This window comes from Notamacropus eugenii, chromosome 5 (assembly GCF_028372415.1).
Source record: "Notamacropus eugenii isolate mMacEug1 chromosome 5, mMacEug1.pri_v2, whole genome shotgun sequence".
In the NCBI taxonomy this organism is placed as follows: Eukaryota; Metazoa; Chordata; class Mammalia; order Diprotodontia; family Macropodidae; genus Notamacropus; species Notamacropus eugenii.
Window position 1 is genome coordinate 35,216,085 of NC_092876.1, and position 20,588 is coordinate 35,236,672.

Here is a 20,588-nt window from a genome sequence, read left to right on the forward strand (position 1 = left end):
AGGGCTGGGATCTGAAGGGGAGGGAAGGGAAATCCTTCTACTAGAGGCAGTGTGGAATAGGGGATACCGAGTCAGCCTTGAAGCCCAGAATACCAAGGTTCAAGTTTTTCTTCTGATATTAACTGCGTGACTGAGAAAGTCTGGGAACGTCCCAGTGCTCCAGACAACTTTCTAAGACTGGAAGTGACAAAGAGACTGATTTGCTTTGGAAGGGGGATATTCTTCATTGAGGAGTTCCCTAGACCAATGAAAGCACCAATCTGTCCCCTTTTCCTAAAATGGCTGAGTTTAACAGTCAATAACTATTAACTGGCTCACTTAGGAGGCTGGACTTGCCCCCAGGGAACTGTTGGTCTAATGAGGGAGGTGGAGTGGGGTTTGGGAGGGGAGCAAACAATGACTTGTACCATTTATGCAAATCACTAGCAGTCCAGGTTCTTAAGGTAAGAGGACGGCCCCGGAAGATGGTTTCCAAGGGCTCTGGCAGCTCTAATTCAGGGCTTGTTTGAGGTCTAGATCCTGACATTCAGAAGGAGACCAAAGACATCATGGTCCATTCTTCTCCTCTGTCATGACGAGGGCTCTCTGCCAGTGGCTCCCCTCCTCCCCCACTAGGACATGGAGGACAAAGGCAGTCATTTCTGGCACTGATACAGCACTGGCAGGAGCCTCATGAAAGTGAGAAAGGTGAGAGCAGCTGTGGCGAACCCGGGGCTGGGCAGCTGCAAGAATGCCAGAGGCTCAGTGAGGGGATGAAAGCCATGAGGGAGTGGGGCTGAGTGAGAGGATGGGGGCTCAATGCAAGTGGGAGGTCTGTGACTAGGTGCTCTATGAGGGGGGTGGAGGCTCAGGGAATGGGACAGGGTGCTGACTGAAGAAGTCAGGAGAACCCAATGAATGGCACATCCAGTGAAAAAGACAGGAGTACAAAGAGGAAATGGGAGTTCAGTGAGGGGGATGGGACTTCAGAGAGGGCAAAGGGAGTTCAGAGGGGGAGAAGTGAGGCTCAGGAAAGGGGTGAAGGTTCAGTAAAGTAGACCGTGTGCTGAGCAACTGAGGAAAAAGGATTAGATGAGTGAGACAGGATATTCAAAGAAGGGCATAGGGGCTTCGTGAGGGGGCTAGGTGTTCAGTAATGGCAAGAAGGTTTCAATGAGGAGGATAGAATTTCACTGAATAGGATAGTATTCTGAATAAGGTAGGGATAAAGGCTCAGTGAATAGGATGACCTGCTGAGAGGCGGAGAGGGAAAGACTCAATGAATGAGAGAGGAATGCGGGTCCAGTGACTGGGACACTAGGCTAAGTGAGTGGAGGAGTGCTCAAATTGAGGAGGAGGGAAGAAAGGGTCCTTGTGGTGAGGAAGCAAGAGTAAGAACCTTCCAGATGGCCACAGGAGCTACTTTATGTATGCTATACATATATAGCATATAAGCATATATATCTATCTATAGTATATATATACTATATATATGCTACGTATAGATATAGATACGTATCTATATCTATATCTATACATACACACACTTTATATAGCTACTTTATAAAGACAGTGACCAGGGTTATTCTGGGATCCCTTCCAGAGGGAGACAATCTCTTGACAGCTAATGCTAAACTTCTGCTGGGTGTGAATAGTTTTGGAGGAGCCCTGTCATGGTGGGGCACAGCCAGCTCCATCACCTTTACTCTAGGACTGTCTTCAACTCCCTACATCTGCCTGGGGCATTGTGAGGGCTAGGGGGAACAGGTCCTCAAGTCCCAGAAAGGGAGGCCAGGACCAGGGCCTCATGTACTGGAAGCTTCTGAAGGACTTTTGACCAGCTTGGGAGAGGCAGTCTGGTATGGAGGCATGTGAAATGGCACAACAGGTGGTAAAGGGCCCTCAATCTGGAAGTAGAAGGGAGTTGGGCTTAGATCTTGCCATGAATCTTGTGTGACCCTGGGCAAGTCATTTGTTTTCTCTCTCAATTTCCTCATCACTAAAATAAGGATAATACCTGTAGTCCTTCCCTCATAAGGTTATTGGGATCAGATAAGATAATACATATAAACATCATGTAAATTGTAAAACATAAGGCACCAAGTGTCAGTATATGAGGCAGCATTATGTAATGTAGTGGTTCCCATTGGGTTCCCCATGATGGTGCACATTAAAAATTCTTGAATGGGGCCTTAAGCAGCAAATAATTGCCCAATTAAGTTACAAATACATGTTTCCTGTGTGAGAACAAGCATGTAGATGTTTGAAACATAAAGGTCATATATGCAAAGACTTTGGTGTTCTTGAAGAGATTACATTAAACTATGACCACTTTTAACTAAGTGAAACATGTCCTTGCAATTTCTCAACCTCTCATCAAATTGTTTCCAAATCTCCACAAGGGACTAGCATTCAGGCACAGACTGATTCCCAACAGATGGTCAGACTCATGCATATACCTTCATTTATATTCTATACGCTGTACCAGAGTAGCTCCCTCATTCCTCTCTGTTACCCTCTGATCATAGTAACCATTTGGTCAACATGTTATGAACATTTGCATTCTTTCAGCACAAATGTCAGGTGGTGTGAAACTATGGTTTCTGGCCACACATATTACAAGTTATTTTGCAACCATCACGGACCACTATACACATTTTGCTGAAATAAGCCTTAATGTTGCCCCTTTGTCTAGTATTGACGCTGTTTTCCTGTTTAAACTTATCCTCTGCTTACGTTGTTATGTGGATTTTCAAATGAAATGGTTGGCAACCCTGGTAATCATTCAGTAGAGTTTCTGTGAAAATGTAGCTGGTGTCCTGATGGTAGAGAAGAAGAAGGTCACTTGTGAAGAGTCTCTTTCCTTACAGAGGTTAGTTTATATATATAAACATTGTTTTAAAATGAAGCAGTCTATGAAGTTGAGCTTTAGGTAATTATAATTATAATTTAATAAGGAACTTATAAGTCAATATATATTTTATGTTGTAAAGAGCTATTCGTTTTCATCGATTGATCAAGTAGCTAAAAATAAAAAAAATTAATTTCCATTTCTCATCATGAGGGCTTGTAAAATTCTTCTACCATTTCCTACAACATAGTCATGTGAAGAAACATTTTCACTTTATTCTTGTGTTAAATCAAAATACAGAAATAAAGCAGAATCAGATTGAAGATCTGTGTTTGATGCTGAGCCAAATATTGCAAACCTTTGTTAAAATAAAAAAGTCCAACATGGAAATCTAGTTTATGTATGATTATTATATTAGGTTGAACATCTTCCCACTTGTAACTCATTTCATTAACAATGTCATATATCTATTCAACAAAAATTTTAAAGTAAGGAAATTTACTATGAAATCTGACAGCTAATAGTGAGCATGTTAAGTCTTGCTGGATTACTTTTAGTCCTTATAGAATGTACTACATAAAATATTGATAATTTTTTATGACTAGAGTTTTATACTTTCATATTTAGAATTTTTACAATTAGAGGTAGAAAAAATGTTATATTTTGTAATTATGATTATATAATGTATATTTTCATTTGGAGTTTTTGTGTGCAAAAGTTATGAAGTTATAGAAACCACCTAATGAATAAATCTAAAAAAAAACCCACTGTGGATAGTACATTAAATTACCCTGGGAGTTCAAAACACATTTTTTTGTTATTGTAAGGGATTTGCAGAACAAAAAATATCAGGAACCACTGATATAGAGGAAAGATCCTGGGTTCAAATATTGCTTCTGACTCCTCCCACCTGTGTGTCACTAGGTAATTCACTTAAACTCTCTGGGCCTCAGTTTCCTCAACTATAAAATGAAAGAACTGGGCTAGATGGTCTATAAGTGACCATCAGATGGTCCTCTTTTAACTCTAAATTGTTTAGGATTATGGGGACATTGGAAATGCTACCTGATCCTTCCTTTCAGAGGTCCAACAGCCCTTCCTCCCACCTCCTTAATCTTCATTCAGGAACCTGCCTCCCATTTTTCATCTCTCTCTGTCTCTGTCTGTCTCTATCTCTGTCTCTGTCTCTGTCTTTCTCTCTCTGTCTCTGTCTCTCTCTGTCTCTCTGTCTCTGTCTCTCTCCGTGTCACTTCCTTATCTTGGAGGACAGTAGTATCAGAACAGAATATCTATGCCTGACTTTCATTTCAGAGTCAGAGAACTCACTAGGCTCTGAAACACCATCTCAATTCAGAGTTCCCAGGAGGGATTCAGGAAACAAATGCCTGGAAGAGTGCTACCTTTGCTCCACCTTTTACTGGGAGAGTGAGTGACTAAAGTCAAAACTTCAAAGCTTCACACACACCGCAAGGGCCATAATAGGATTGTATATTGTATAAATAAACTAAACAGGTTGGCTACATTCAAGGATTTACATCATAACCTTTGCTGCCAATTGGACTTTTAACTTTCTTTAATTCAATACAATGGCTAATACCAACCGGCATTCCTGGACTGTCTGATTGCTGGCCAGGGTCCATCATCAAGAACTATCAGAATAGCTTTACACAGGAATTTTGCAAACATGGCAGTGGACTATATCAACAGAAGAGCATTTGAAAGGACTATCTGAGAAAAGACTATGAGCCTATGGCTTCTGACTCCAGGCCCAGTGCTCTATCTACTGAGCCACCAGCTACCTCCTATATAAATATTGGCTGTTATCATTTATATTTTATTATACATGTATAATATATAATAATATATTTGTGTAATATAATAATATTAAACTTATATATTCATATATAATATATTTATATTATAAGAATTTATAATATATAATATATTAAATTATATGTTTATATATTATTATTTCTACGAAGTGTCCCAAAAGTGTTTTTAATTAATTTATTTATATTTGTTTTCAACATTCACTTTTATAAGATTTTGAATTCCAAATTATTTTCTGTCTTCCTCCTCCCCTCCCTCCTCCCCAAGATGGCAAGCAATCTGATATAGGTTACATATGTACAATCATATTAAACATCTTTCCACATTAGTCATGTTGTGAAAGAAGATAAGAAATACAGGGGAAAAACCATGAGAAAGAAAAAAACAAGAAAGAGAGAAAACAGTATGCTTTGATCTGCATTCAGGCTCCATTGTTTTTTCCCTGGATGTAGATGGCATTTTCCATCTTGAGTCTTTTAGAGTTGTCTTAGATCACTGTATTCCCGAGAAGAGCTAAGTTGGTCATAGTTGATCATCGAACAATGTTACTGTTACTAAGTACAGTGTTCTCACCTCAGTCAGCATCAGTTCACATAAGTGACTTCCAGGTTTTTCTGAAGTTCCCCTGTTCATCATTTCTTATAGCACAATAGTATTCCATTACATTCATATACCACAACTTGTTCAGCCACTCCCCAGTTGATGGACATCCCTTCAATTTCCAATTCTTGGCTACCACTAAAAGAGCTGTTAGAAATGCTTATGTACATGTGGGTCCTTTTCCCGGTTTTTTATGATCTCTTTGGGATACAGACCTAGATGTGGTATTAGTCCCAAAAGTCTTGATGCAGCTTTAAGCTTTAATAGTAGCATTCTTCTTTTCTCTAGTATTTTATTTTTCTCCTATTTCATGTAAAAAACAATTTTCAACATTTGTTTTTAAAATTGAGTTCCATATTCTCTCCCATCCCCTTTATTGGGAAGGCAAGCAATTTGACATATGTTATACATGTGTAGTCATGCAAAACATATTATTAATCATAATAATAGCAAGCAATTATATAGAGCTCTAAGGTTTGCAAAGTGCTTTACATCTATTACTTCATCTGATTGTCAAAACCACCTTGGAAGGTAAATGCTATTATTATCCCCATTTTGCAGATGAGTAGATTAAGGCTAAGACACCAGGCAGCTTGTGTAGGGACATACAGTTAAGTAAGTGTCTGGGGCAGGATTAGAACTTGGGTCTCCCTGACTTCATCTCCAGCTTTCTATCCATTGCGCCCACTGGCAGCCTTGTTACAAGGCTAAATTTATGCTGTGTGCATAAGAATCAATCAGTCAGCCAGCAAGCACCTAATATGTGCTAGGCATTGTGATAAGCACTAGGGAGACAAAACAAACAAGTAAACAAACATGGTCTGTCCTCACAAGGAGCTCAGATTCTAATGAGAAAGACAACAAAAAAATCCCTATACGCACAAAATATATACTGTGTAAATGAAAAGTAATCTCAGGGGGATTGATTGGTACTGTCCATTTTATAATAGAATGTTCTTATAGGATTCCCTTGACACTGATTCTTGAGATGGATGGACTAAATGAGTTTGTGATATAGTCTCTCAGCCTGTTTCCTCATCTGTAAAATGGTGATAATAATAGTACCTTCCTCACAGGTTGTGAAGATCAAATTAGACAACGTATAGAAAGTACTCTGCACACTCTGACGTGCTTTGGAAGGTGTCCCAAATGTCTTAGTGCAATTTGAAGTCATTAAAGCTTATTAACCTAAATAATGTTTCTTAAGCTATTAAAGCTTAAAGTTGCACCAAGATTTTGGGGAAACTTTGTATAAATAATAATAGCCAATATTTATATAGGATGCAGCTGGTGGCTCAGTGGATAGAGCACTGGGCCTAGAGTCAGGAAGACCTGAGTTCAAATCCAGCCTCAGACACTTGTCGGGTATGTGACCCTGAACAAGTCATGTCACCCCATTTGCCTTAATCCACTGGAAAAGGAAATGGCAAGAAAACCCCAAGGACAGCATTGGTGTGCCATGGGCCACAAGGATTAGGAAGAGTTGGACACAACTGGACAACTCAAGAAGAGCATTTATATAGCACTTACTATATGTCTGGCACTGTGCGAAGTACTTTACGGTGATTATCTCATTTTTACCTCACAACAATGAATGCTGACACACACCTATACGTGTGTATGCACACATTATATGTATATATAAATTTATATATAATTGTATATAAATACATTTGTTTACATATGCATCTCTTCAAGTTTACATATGCATCTTCTTCAAAAACTTGGGATTCAAAGGCAAGTATGCTCATTACTTTCAATCAGAAACCTAAGTAAAAGTGATGACCTGAGACAAAGTAAAAAGTACCTTAGCTTCTGTGTTACATATTCACTAGTTGGCAGTCTGGAACACATACACACACACACACACACACACACACACACACACGCACACATACACACACTCTCTCTCTCTCTCTCTCTCTCTCTCTCTCTCTTTCTCTCTCTCTCTCTCTTTCTCTCTCTCTCTCTCTTTTTCTCTCTTCCCCTCTCCACATCCTTCTTTCAAGGTTCAGCTCAAGTGCCCCACCCCTCCCTCAAAAGCCCTCTCTTAATTCCTCAGTCTCTCTCCTGAGGTCCAGCTCTACATCACTGGATGTCCCATGAACTCAACATGTTTAAAACAGAATTCATTGTCTTTTTCCCCTAAAACTATCCCCTCTTTTGCATTTCCCTATTCTGGTGGAAGGTGCTACATTCCTTCCAGTCTCCTGGGTTTACAACCACAGTTGCAAACTTGACTTACCACTATCCCTTAACCTGCATCCATTCAGCTGCCAAATCTCACCATTTCTACCTTTATAATATATCTTACATCTAATTACTTATATCCAATTACACCTAGTTTGGGTCTTCATCACCAATAGCCTTTTTTTTAAAATGGATATTTTTTAAAAATAGATTTTATTGATATCTTTTGTTCCTATATCACCTAAATTATATCCTCCTTCTTCCCCTTTCAGAGGTACCTGTTATAACAAAGCATTTTTAGGATAAAAAGGAAGAAGAAGAGAAAACAAATTAGCAAAACTAATCAATACATTGAAAAAGTTGATGACGTGTTACAATTGCCTTTTAAGCAGTCTCCCTACTTTGTCCCTTCCCCATTCTAATCTGTTATCTACATAGCTGCCAAAGTGATTTTCTCTAATGTCTGCCTATCTCATTTCCCTATTCAGTACATTCCAGTGGCCTCCTGTTGCCCCCAGTAGAAAACATCAAATGTTTCTGCTTTAATTTTCAAATCCCAACCTGACACCAGCCTACCTTTCCAGCCTCATTAGAAATATACAGTCTTTTCCCTATATACTATATTTCAATCAAACATGGCTTCCTGCTGTTCCTCCAACATGACTCTCCATCAATGCCTGTGCCTTTGAACTGGCTGTTCTGCCTGGAAGGCACCCCTCCTCACTTTATCCTTAACTTCCTTCACCACTTGGCTCAAGTGACAACTTTAACATGAAACCTCTTCTGATCTCATCTATTAGTGCCCTCCTTCAAAACTATCTTACATTTATTCTATGTGTATCTTAGTGACAGATTATATTCACTCAGCAAATGCCTTGAGAGGAGGCTATATATACATATATATGTATATTTTTTTTTTGTCTTTTTTTCCCCTAACACTTAGCACAATGTAATAATCAGGATAGAAATAAATGCTTCTCAACTGGTGTATTGATTTCCCCAGGTGGTAGTGTTCATCTTGTCCTGATCCTGAAAATAATTCATATTTACTTATCTCTGTGCTCCTCTCCACAATGAAATGTAAGCTTTTTGGAGACAGGAAATATATCAATTTTATCTTTGTCTCCAAAGTTCCAGGCAAAGAGTAGATACTCAAGAAATCCTTGTTGAATTGAAATGAACCTTATTAATGGGGTACAGTAAAAACAACATCTTCCATTTACTTGTGGATGTAGTCGACAAATCGAGGTCAAAAGAGGAGCAGTACTTTTTGTGGTGGCTAAGAATTCTAAGTCAAGGGGATGCCCATCAATTGGGGAATGACTAAACAAGCTGTGATATATGATGGTCGTATTATTGTGTTGTAAGAAAGGACAAACAGGATGATTTCAGAAACACCTGAAAGACTTACATGAACTGATGCAAAATGAAGTGAGCAGAACCAGGAGAATGTTGTACACAGCAACTCCAATATTATCAGTGAAGAACTGTGAATGACTTAGCTATTCTCAGCAATGCAATGATCCAAGACAATCCCAAAGGACTAATGATGAAGCATACTATCCACCTCCAGAGAAAGAATTTATATTGTTTGAATACAGACTGAAGCATGCTATTTTTCTCTTTTATTCTTTTATTATTGTATGAAACAACTAATATGAAAATATTTTACATGTTTTCACATGTATGACCTATATCTGATTGGTTACCATCTCAGGGAGGGGGGAGGAGATAGAATTGGGAACTCAAAACTTAAAAAACAAACGTTAAAAATTGTTTTAACATGTAATTAGGGGAAAATAAAATATTGTATGTTAATAAAAAAAGAGGAGCAGTAGCCCATTTCATAATAATAATAGAGAGCATTTTATAGCACTTTAAGGGTGAAAAAGGATATCTATATATAGTATATGTATATATATATATATATATATATATATACACACATGTATAGCTCTCTCTATATGTGTCTCTCTCTGTCTCTGTCTCTCTGTCTCTGTCTCTCTGTCTCTCTGTTTCTGTATAATTTGACTTGTAAGTCAATAGGGGAAGTGGGAGGAGAGCCCAGGAACCCTTGCCTTTACCAGTTGTTTCAGATTCAGTCCAGAGTAAATATGTTCAAAGGAAATAGGGTTTAAGGGGAAATGGTTGGAGAATCCCTGGATTTCTTCCAAGTGCCACTTCCTGAATGAAGTCTTTCCCACCATATATCTTATTCTATATCCCAAGCTATGCTGAAGTTTGTTAAATAGTAATTGTTTCTCTTTTACCTTGGAATCCTGATGGCCTTCCCCTCTCAGTTTGATTTTTTTTTTTTTAATTAAAAGGGCCATCCCAACTATTTAAAGAAGCCTATTCACTGAATGGCTGTATCTCACTCAAAGGGAAAATGTGATAAGACTTTAGCCTGAAGGGCCAGGGTCTCACATTGCATCCTGGGCCATCTCTAGTCATCCTGATGAATATTAGGCCACTGGACCCAGATGGCTCAGGAGAAGACAGTGACGTTGGTGACCCTGCACAGCCCTCCCTCACTCAAATCAAAGTCAGCTTCAAGTCATATCATCATCTTGATGTCATGGTCCTCTTCGAGAATGAAGGACAAGCACAACAACAAATTTTCAGTGCCTCAGAAATCGACAAATACTAGAAATCAGGGTGTAACTTGTTGTTTTGTTGATTATGTAGACTTAAATGATGCAAAAAATGGTATTTTTAAAGGACAGATTAAACTTAAAAGTGTATCCTGCATACATCCTACCTACCCCTCCATTTCCACAGTTGTTTAACATTTATCAGCACCCCACTGTAATATACCCAGGGCAGTTAGGGGGTGCCATAGTGAATAGAACTCTGAGCCTGGACTCAGGAAGACTTGAGTTCAAACCCAACCTCAGACAGTTACTAGCTGTGTGACCCTGAGCAAGTCCCGTAGCCCTGTTTACCTCAGTTTCCTCACTTATAAAATGAGCTGGAGAAGGAAATGGCAAACCACTGTAGTATCTTTACCAAGAAAACCCCAAATGGGGTCATGAGGAGTCAGACCCAACTGAAAAACAACAATAAAAAGTAATATGCTTGTATGCATACATATATATTGAAGCAATTCCCAGGCTTAGAATCAGGACTATGTGAGTTCAAATCCTGCTTCAGACACTTTCTAATCAACAGATCATGGCTAAGTCACAAATACTTTCAACTTCAATTTCTTCATCTGTAAAGGGGAGCCAATGATAGCACGTACTCCACAAGGCTGTTTGGGAGATAAAATGAGAATACGCATAAAGTGTCTTGCAAACATTAAAGTGCTATATAAATGTTATCTATCATTATTACATATATATTACCCTTGACAGGATGTAAATTTCTTTACAGAAACTGACCATCACCGTACCTCCCTTTGGTACAGAGTCTGTTTTTGCTTTTCTTTGTATCCCCATTGCTTAGCACATAGTAGGTGCTTCATAAATGCTTTTTGACTTGCCTGGTTCACTTTTAGTACCTAGCACCATTCTAGGTATAGGAGGTACTTATTGAATATTTGTTGATTGGCTGGTTGGTGTAGCACAGATCAGCCTGGTGCTCAATTCATTTAAACATTGGTTAAGTGCTTGCTGGCTACAGGACTCTGTGCTTTCCTACTCTCTCTCCCTTGTTTTTTTACCCTAGGACTAGGTAATGTTAAAGTCAAGCCAGGCCCACCTCAGTCCATCCCCCACCCCCATCCCTTGCCACATCTGCTGATTTTGGACCATTCCCTAATCATCTGGGCAGAAAGCCAGACTGTCCTGAAAATGTCAGTGTCTCTTCTGCTCCCCTCCCTCCCTCCACCCCTTGTAATTTATCTGCCACTTGCCAGGGATGAGTAATTCCCCTGCCTGGCTAGGCCCTTTAGCAGAAGGATAGGGAGAAAAAGAAGGAGAGAGACCCAGAGGGTAGCTGGGGATATATACCAGCTTCACCCCCATAGGCCACCTGTGCTTGCATGCTTGGATGGACTTGCTCTCTACCAGGCCTTGGTGGCTGCCACTGATTCTCTCAAATGTGAGGGGTTGGATTCAATGACTTCTCAGGTCCCTGCTAGCTCTAAAGTTATGATCCTATGAACCTTTTGAACAAAGAAGCTGTTCATTTCTCTGCCTTGTCCATCCCTTTCTTATTCCTGAATTCTGGTTAATTAAAACTTTATCTCTCTTATTCACATTTACAGCTTGCTTACATCTCTGCTGTCTTATCATGGAATGGTAGAAAAATGACATTCAGGATTGGAAGGGACCTTATAGTTCATTTAGTCCAACCTATACTTAGTACAATTAAGTGCATATCCATGGTCACACAGCTAGTAAATACAGGAGCCCAGACCATAGATAATTAAAATTCTTGCTTTCTCCTGTCTGCACCATGCTTTTTTTTTCTTCTGCAGGGCTGTCCTAATTAAAGGTGAGAGGCAGTCTGCCAGAGAAAGACAAGACCCTAAAGAAGTAAACATTTTAGAGATGGAAAGGGCAATGGAGATCACTCTCATTTTATAAGGGGAAAAATTAATGCTCAAAAGAAGTTATGACAACCCCGTATGTAGGTCGTACAATCTAGGAATAGTAAATGGTAGAAGTGGGATTTAAACCCCAGATCCTCATGACCAATAGCATTTTCATTAGTCAAGGAATTCATGTGGTTAATCCTAACCAGTATTGATCACATCCCCTACCCAATTTCCCTAATCTGTTGAGGGACATCTTCTGGCTCCTGAGGTCATCCCATCTTCTCCAGGGGCTTGGACTACTGACAAGAAAGGTAGAATGATTGCAGCTTGGACCCAGGCACTAACAGCACCTATATATCCTTTCTATAGTATTTTGACATTAATTCAAATAATTAATAACAAAATGGTTAAAAAGTGAAGCTACCAGATGTTGGACTCCTTCCCCACTATGGTAGCACTCCATGCTGGGTTAGTGCCACATCCAATCCAACCCTGACACTCATTCCTCAAGGTAGCCGTATTCCTCCATGAGACAATGTCCCAGGGTCTCCTCTGGCCCTGTCAACTGAATTTAAAGTAAAAGTTAATTTGAGAGCGTGTTTGGTGCTGTTTGCCCTGAGTGCCAAAATTGCTATTGTGGTTCTGGCCTGGACCCCACCTGTTCCCATTTGTTATAATGAGAAGAAAAGGGACTGAGCCAGCCTTCTCAAGGGCTGTGGTTGGCAAGGACAGAGCATGGCTGAAGGCCTTATAATACTCTGAGCAGTTTCCAATCGGTCAGCACCAAGGACAGGGCTAAAGCCTGCCTGACACATTTCTGGGCTGTCTCGGACCTGCCCTAGGCTTCAGTCTGCAGCTTGTGGGAAGGCCAGGTGGGGTGCCGGGGACCCACCTCCCTCTTCCATTCTGGGAGCCCTTAATTGCTGCCTTTCCTTCTCCAGCACGCTCATATGGGTCATTAGAGAGACATTCGGTTTATTTCCAGCTGCAGCAGGCGCTGAGCTGTCTGTCCTCCCCCAGCCCCCCTCAATGCCACCAAGCAGAACTGCCTGGCCCTGCACCCAGCCCAGATTTCAGTTTGGATCCCCAGAGGCCTCGTTCTCCCTGAATGAGTCTATTGGGTTGGCAAGTAAGGTGGAGGGCAGAAGAGCACATATGCAGCTGGAACCAATACTCAGAACTGAGAACATGAGTTTATTTGCAGACTGGCTCAATGTGGACAAGAGCAGTGGACCTCTCACCCCCCCAATCCCTCCCAGCAAACCTGGAGAGGTCCCAAAGTCCACAGAGAAGGGAGACCATTCCCAGGAAATCACATTTTCCTCCCTCCACCACTCCCCTACCAGAGTGCTGCAGTTACACACAGACACTAGACAGGCTGGACACATGGACACAGTGCAAAGCAGGAGTGGGAGTAAACCCCAATACCAAGGTTACTGATGGGCAGACATTGCCCCTTGGGAGAGCAAGGGTGGGAAGGAAAGAAGCTGTCCTTGTTCACACTTCCCATTAACAACAGCCCTGGAGGGCAGGCAGTCCTATTTCACAGATGGGGAAGCTGAGGCACAGAACATCTAAAAAAGAGCTAGGGAGAAAGGGGAATCCTCTCTTGGGCTGAATTGTCCTTCCAAATCAACCCAAATATACCATCCCCTAATAAATATGTATCCCACCCCCAGTATTTACACAGCAATTTTTCTGCAATCTATCCAGACAGGAAAACAAAGATCATTTCCAGTAACAAACATTACACAAGTATATGATATAGCCACTTCTGTGGTGGTAGAGCAGTCAGCAAGGAAGAGGTAGGGAGTGAATCTCTAGATAAGGAGGAGGTTGAAGTCTTCTGCCTTCTTCCCCTCTCCCTCAATGGAGGAAAGAGGGAATGGGGCCAGACAAGTCGATCAACAATGACTTATGACCTGTTGACCAATTCCCCTCGAACCTTAACGCTTAGACCAAGCACTTATATGGTACACTTGGCAGCACAGGGTAGGCCAAAAGATTCCCCTGAGAGTTGGATTCAGGGATAAGGTTTGTCTAAGATGCTGAAGGACACCAGAGAAGCCAGAATCCCCATGGCTCCCCTGTCCACGTATACTGGCTCCCCTGTCCACATATACTACCTCCCCAAAGACAAGAGAATTACTTTCTCAGATGTTTTTCTTCCACTCTTCTACAACCTACAGCCTCCTGGGTCCCTCTTTGCCCTACAAGCAACTGTTGTGTTGGGGATACCCCTGGCTAATTCATGTTCCTGGCATTTAAGGGTTCAAATGACTTCTTGGACAAATCCCATACTCCAACGATCCAGGCCCTACTGTAAATCACGGGCAGATGTTTTGGGTTTCAATGTCCAGTTGTCATCTGCTAGCTGAGCCTCAGAATGGAGCCCTTAAGTTCAGCTGGTGGCAGCATTGACCATAGCTGTAGAGTTATTTAAAGCTACTTCTAACCAGCAGTGATGTGGGAATTGGCTCTTCCCCTGAATCCACAGACTGAGCTTTTCTTTCTGTCTGTTCTCTAGATCTTAAGTCACCCCTGTACTGTCCAGATGATCAGAAGGGCTGTGGGCTCCCTCCTTAGCAACCAGCTCCAATCCCTAGCTGGGAAATACCAGCAACAAGATATTCACGGCTAGGGGAAAACACAAAGCTAGAGAAGATGTAGCCATCTGTCTCTCTCAACAGGCCTTCAAACCTCTGGGGAAAATTTATCCAGAAGCAACTTTAGTCCGGAAGGTGGTCAATCATCACACTTCCTAGTGGCAGGGGAGAGGAAAAGCAGAAAGAGGGATGGAAGGTAGACGACCACAGTGTATGTGTTTGGGGAAACAGGACAAGGAAATGCTAATAATCCTACCAGGCAAGATCTGATTGGGAAAAGGGAGGAGGTGAGGAAGAAGAGACATGCAGCAACCAGACTGAGACACACACACACACACACACACACACACACACACACACACACACACACAGCATAACCTGCCAGTCCCAGGAAGCCAAAGCTAGCTAGATCATAGATCTATAGACTTAGAGATGGAACAGACTTTGTAGGTCAGCTACCCTCATTCTTCTCAGTGTACAGATAAGGAATGGAATCCCCAGGATATGAAGTGACTTGCCCAAAGTCACATGGCCAGGGATTTGAACCCAGATTCTACAGCTCCAAATCCACTGTTCTTTACTAGTCTAGCCAAAAGCAAAGGCCATCAGGGTTAACTGGCTCCTAACACAAGTCAACACAGCTCCTGGAGCGACCCGACTCCTAACATGGACAAATGGGCGGGTCTCCACCGGGTAAACTTTCCACCCTAAGGCACGAGATAGTAGGTATTGGAGTGATGCAGCTAAGAGCCCAAGCTCGCTACAGGCTGGGTGTGGGTAAGGGATGAAAGGGCAAAGGCTGGGCTGAATTACCTCCTAGATCACCCCCTGGGACAAGTCACTGGATTCATCCAAGAGGCTGCAATGGGGATTGTTCAGATGAGCAACTAGAAAAAGCCTCTTCCCTTCCCACACGCCTTCCCCTTGTCAAGGAAGTCCTTCAGTCCACCCTCCCACTCATCACGCCTGCTTTCCCCCTAGCAAACAAGAAATTGGTCCACACAGGCACTTGGTGTGAGCCCCTCCTTCCCACACTGCGGCTCTTGGGCTCAATCTTTTATAATGGACATGGGCAATAACCAGTTGGGTGGGTTGTGAAGCAACTTTTGGCTCAAAACTGTTCTCCCTGAAAGGGGAGAAAGCATCTGCCCTTCTCACTCCTGGAACAAGCTCACAGACCAATCTCTCAGCCACTCCCTATTATCCCTGGGAAGCATATTTTAGGTGCAAGAAGCCAGTTCCGGTCCAAGGATGGCGAACTCTGGGGATGGTCTTTCAACAGGCTTTCAAACCTGTAGGGGAAATTGACCAAAAGCAGACATAACACAGAAGGCAGGAGGGGAATCCTTTCCTTATAAAATTCACTCGGGCTACCTGACCCTGCCCTCTAGGCGATGGATTTTTTTCTCTCTCCCCCCTCCTCCTCAGATGGCACAGCTTTAATTTTGAAAATTCAAATGAATTTCGGTTTGTGATTCTCAAAGGCTAAACCAAGAGGGCTCCAGAGATATTACCCAGCCAGATGTTTGGTAGTCTGTGGATTAGGTGACGCAAAGAGACTTTAGAGAAATGATCACTTGGGAAGGGAAGGGTGGGAATGGGCAAGGATTTGAAGCAGCTCAGAAGGGGCATTTCTAACGTGGTGGTGAGTGATGAGAAGAGGAGAGGTCTCAGAGGGAATAAATACATCTTGTCTCTAGAGCTCAATCTGAGGGCTGTGTGCTGGTGCTGACTAGCCTAAGACTCCGGAACCCCTACCCACACATTTGAGGGTAAACTAAGTCTCCTTATTTGGCCTCTAACTTTGAAAATGCCAAGGAGGTACTGTGGGCCCTCCTCTCCCTTCCCCTGAGGGGCAGGTTCCCCTCGATCCCAAATACTGCCCTGGAAACTGCAGTCCAGGCCTGAAATGTGGTCAAAATCACTGAACACTGATGGAAAAGAAAGGGCCAGTGGGGAAACGATTGGTGTTTTCAAAGTTCCCTGAAACCCAGCTCACATGGCCCTCCAGTCCGGGGCAGTGTCACTTGGGGCTAAGGGAAAAGAGGCAGGGCTTGCCTCTTCAGACTTCCCATCAAGCCCTTCCAGGTCCCAGGATAGTGTGCACCCCACCTTCCAATGCACTAACCCCACTTCTGGGGACTGGAGTGGAAGAAGCTGGGTCAGAGACCTGAGGCAGGGTAGGGGTGCATGTGACTAGAGAGATTTGGGGGAGGGGAGAGGGGCTTGATTTAGGTTCAAACAAATGCATTCCCGCTCCCAGAAACCAGAATGCTTTCTGGGCCTTAGGCTTTCCCTGCTCAGCTCTCTGCTAATCCCCTTCCCATATCACCCAGTCCAGTCCAGTTCAGTCCCATGGGGGGGGAGACGGGACTCAAGGCTAAGTCTGAGGAAGAGCAGAAGGGTGAGTCCCGGCTTTCCCCCCACTTCAGGGGCCAAGTGCAATCAAAGTCTCTGCCCACCTGCCTGGCAGGATGTTTGGGCCTGGGTTCGCTGTCCCCAGGGCAGCTGCCACAGGACCCCGTGGTCAAGCCTTCAGGGCTGTCTCCGGCCCCTGGGGCGCCCGAAAGCAGGGTGCATGAGATTCTCCGTGATGTAGGCCACCAGCAGACAAATGATAACGAGCATGACGCATATGGAGCCCCCGACGGCCGTCATGGCGATGACGATATCCCTCATGCCAGCCGGCTCGGCCGCGAACTCCACGCATTCGGCGGGCGGCGGCGGCGGCGGCGTCGGGGACGGTGCAGCGCCCGGAGGGGAGGGCTCCCGACGAGGCCGGCGCAGCAGCGGCTGCAGGCACAGGCGGTAGCGCACGCTGTCGTGCACGTCGGGGACCAGGTAGTCGCGACAAGAGGCGCCGAGCTGCACGCGGTCACACTGGAAGCGGGTGTAGCTGCCGTCCCAGGAGCAGTTGAGCGCGAAGCCCCGCAGCTCGCGGGCTGGCGCGGCGGGAGGCGGGCGCCACTGCAGCAGGACGCTGCTGTTGCGGAGCACGTTGGCCACCAGCGTGCGCCCCGCCGAGCGGTAAGCCTTGCACAGGCGCTGCTGGCAGCGGAAATCGGGCTCCGGGCTGCGGAAGCACAGGCGGCCAGTGCCGGCCTCCTGGCCTTCGCTCAGCACCTTGTAGGGACACCACGGGGGGTCTGGGCCGGGCTCCGCCTCGGGCTCGGGGCTGGGCGGCGGTGGCACAGGTGGCACAGGGTCGCCGCAGACGTGGGGCCGCGGGGCCAGGAGCAGCAGCAGTAGCAGTGGCGGCAGGAGCCGCCGCCACAGCCAGGGCCAAGGCACGCGCCGGTGGGGCGCGCTCATCGCTGCTGGGGGCTCAGCGGGAGGCGGGGGACCCCCGGGGCGGCGGCGCCTCGTGCCCTGGGCCAAGGTCACGAGGGCGGCGGTGGCCGCAGCAGTGACAGCGACAGCTGGCGCTGGGGCAGCCGCAGCAACTCCAGTCTCGGGGCCCGGGTCGGTGGCAGCAGCTTCGGTACCCCCGGGGCATCTCCCAAGCGGGAGGATGGGGGGACTCCGCTCAGTCAGTGCCCCGGCTCCCACGGTCCTGCATCCGCAGCGGAGTGGTCGTCTTGCTCTCCCCGCGCTCCGCTCCGCTCGCTGCGGCTGCGGCGGCCAGCCGGCTCCCTCCTCCCCGCGTCTCCGCCCCCCGTCGCCGCCACAGCCTGGGAGGCAAGCGCGTTGGCGAGGAGCGGACAGACCGCTGAGCCCGTCCCGCGCCCCCTCCCCTCTCCTGCACTCCCTTCCCCTTCCCTCCCCTCCCCTCCCCTCCTCTCTTCTCCCTTCCACTAGCCTCTTCTCCCTTCCCTTAGTCTCCCCCTTTCTTCTCTTCTATCCCCTAGCCGGCCTTCCCCGCCCCCGCCAGCGCCCAGTGCGGGATCCCGAGCCGCGCCGCCGCGGTGGGGGCGGAGCCTACATTAACCCTCGCCTCGACGTTGCCTTGTCCCTTGGGGAGAGGGAGAAGAGAGAGACCTGGAAAGGGCCACCTCGGGAGGTCGACGAGGGTCTCCTCGCCTGCCCAGCAGTTTTCACTCTCTCTGTATCCCTGGGAAAGGTTGACAATTGCAGGGAGGGTCCCCAGTGTGTTTTCCTCAGGTAAAATGGTGGGGGTTAACTGATCACATTATTAAGGGCCTACTATGTGCTGAGTACTGGGATTGGATTTGGGATTTTTTGGTACAAAGGGTGAGGAACTCCCTCTCCCTTTCCCCATCCCCCTTAATGCTAGTGACTCCCCTCCCCCGTTTTCTCCAGTTTGTCCTACTTCTAGCTATCTGTCCATAATTATTTACATATCTTCCCTTCCCCTCCATCAGTCTGTTAACTCCTTGAGAGCAAGGCCCGGATTTTATGTTGTTGCTTTTCCCCCTCTTTCCTTTCTTTATATCCCTCTGTGCTCCAGTCGTCCTGAGGAATATCAGGTCACTGAATTCAGATGGCTCTGGAGGAGAAGTGAGGCTGGTGACCTTGCACAGCCCTCCCTCACTCAAAACAAAGTCAAGTGCAAGTCATATCATCATTTCTCCGATGGCATGGTCTTCTTCGGCAACGAAGGACAAACATGATGATCCCTCTGTGCTTAACACAGTTCCTGGTACACAGCAGGTACTTAATGAATACTTGTTGACACAGGTCAGCAACTTACAGAGAATTGCCTAAAGGACTGACATGAAATAGTTACTGCCTTCTGGAAGCTTACAAGGTGTAGGAGAAATAACATGTACACACATTGATACAGAACACAAAGGAAAGGGGAGGAGGGGAAGAGGCTGCTTGTCAAAGGCAATGTTTAACTGAACCTTGAAGGAAACAAGGCCTTCAAAGAGTTGGAGATGAGGAGGGAGGGTGTCTCAGGCACGGAAGACCACCTGCAGGGAGGCAGATGTGGGAGATGGAAAATGAACTGGTCACCAGTGACTGAGGTTTGAAGGAAACTAGACAGCTTTACACACAGTTTCATCTGGGTCTCAAATCACTTCTGTGAGTTAGAGAGACAGTCATCCCCATTTGACAGATAAGGCAACTGAGGCATAGAGAGGTGAACTGACTTGCCCAAGGTCACACCACTAGGAAGCAGAATTTGAACTCAGAACTTCCTGACTCCAAGTCCAGCAGCACAGATATTGCCTAACTGACACTAGCTGTGTGACTGTGGGCATGACCTTTCCTTTTCAGAACCTCATCTGTAAAATGAGGTGTTCCTGGGGGATGGATAGAGCTCCAAGCCCTTTCCCAGTTCCAACCTTTTATGACTAATACTAAAATTTTATGACTGGATTATTATCCCCCAGAGAGGCAGAAGTAGAGTAATATGAGAAGAAAGTTGGCCTCCAGCATTCCTCAGGCTAAGGAAGACATGAGTGACGCTGATCCATACTGGCTGTGTGATCCGGGCTACTCACAATCTCTCCTGAACTGATTCTCTAGCTTCTGTACCACACAGCCTCTCACATGGTTCCCCTCCAAAAATGGCATTTTGACCCAGCTGGATAATCAAGCTTGTCCTGCCTCCTTAACCCCCATGCCTTCTCACTGGCTGTTTCTAACACCCAGCATGTGTGCGTGGCGGGGGGGGGGGGGGGGGGGGGGGGCTCTCTCCTCATTGCTTAGAGCCCCAGGTCAGGTGTCACTTCTTTTCTTGAAGGCTCTCCCTATCCCCTCACTTGTCAGTTTTCTCTCCCTCAGAATCCTTTGCATTTTCTTAAACATGTATGTAAGACTGTACATCTCTTTCTGGAGAATGGAAGCCCTTTGAGGGCAGGGATTGTCTTCTTGTTATCTTTGTATAACCTGGACATGTTGGTTGAGTTGTATTTCCATTACGCTGCATTTTCTTCATCTAGAGAAACTTCCCAAAGGTTGGTGATATAATGTGATGGGTGGAGCAGGGGAGGGTGAGTGAACCAGTATCTATCCCCAAGAGCAGGAGTTAAACCATTGTGTTCTGGGAAGGAAGCAACCAGCCATCTGGGGAGGGGGCAAATGGGTTCTTTCAGGTCCTGCCTCCTCCAAGAAGTCTTCCCTGATTGCACTAGCCCACTGT

General features: G+C 45.0%; 1 protein-coding gene across 1 annotated transcript; it reads right to left on the reverse strand.

The window, feature by feature from the left end:
* Positions 1-13,069: 13,069 nt before the first annotated feature.
* Positions 13,070-18,287, reverse strand: FNDC10 (fibronectin type III domain containing 10). Its single transcript, XM_072608519.1, has one exon. The coding sequence runs from the start codon at positions 17,849-17,851 to the stop codon at positions 17,075-17,077; it is 777 nt and encodes a 258-aa protein (XP_072464620.1). The 5' UTR covers positions 17,852-18,287; the 3' UTR covers positions 13,070-17,074.
* Positions 18,288-20,588: the final 2,301 nt, after the last annotated feature.

What these genes read in the sequence shown, in the direction of transcription:
- FNDC10 (XM_072608519.1), bottom strand. Translation starts at nt 17,851, where the DNA reads ATGAGCGCGCCCCACCGGCGCGTGCCTTGGCCCTGGCTGTGGCGGCGG.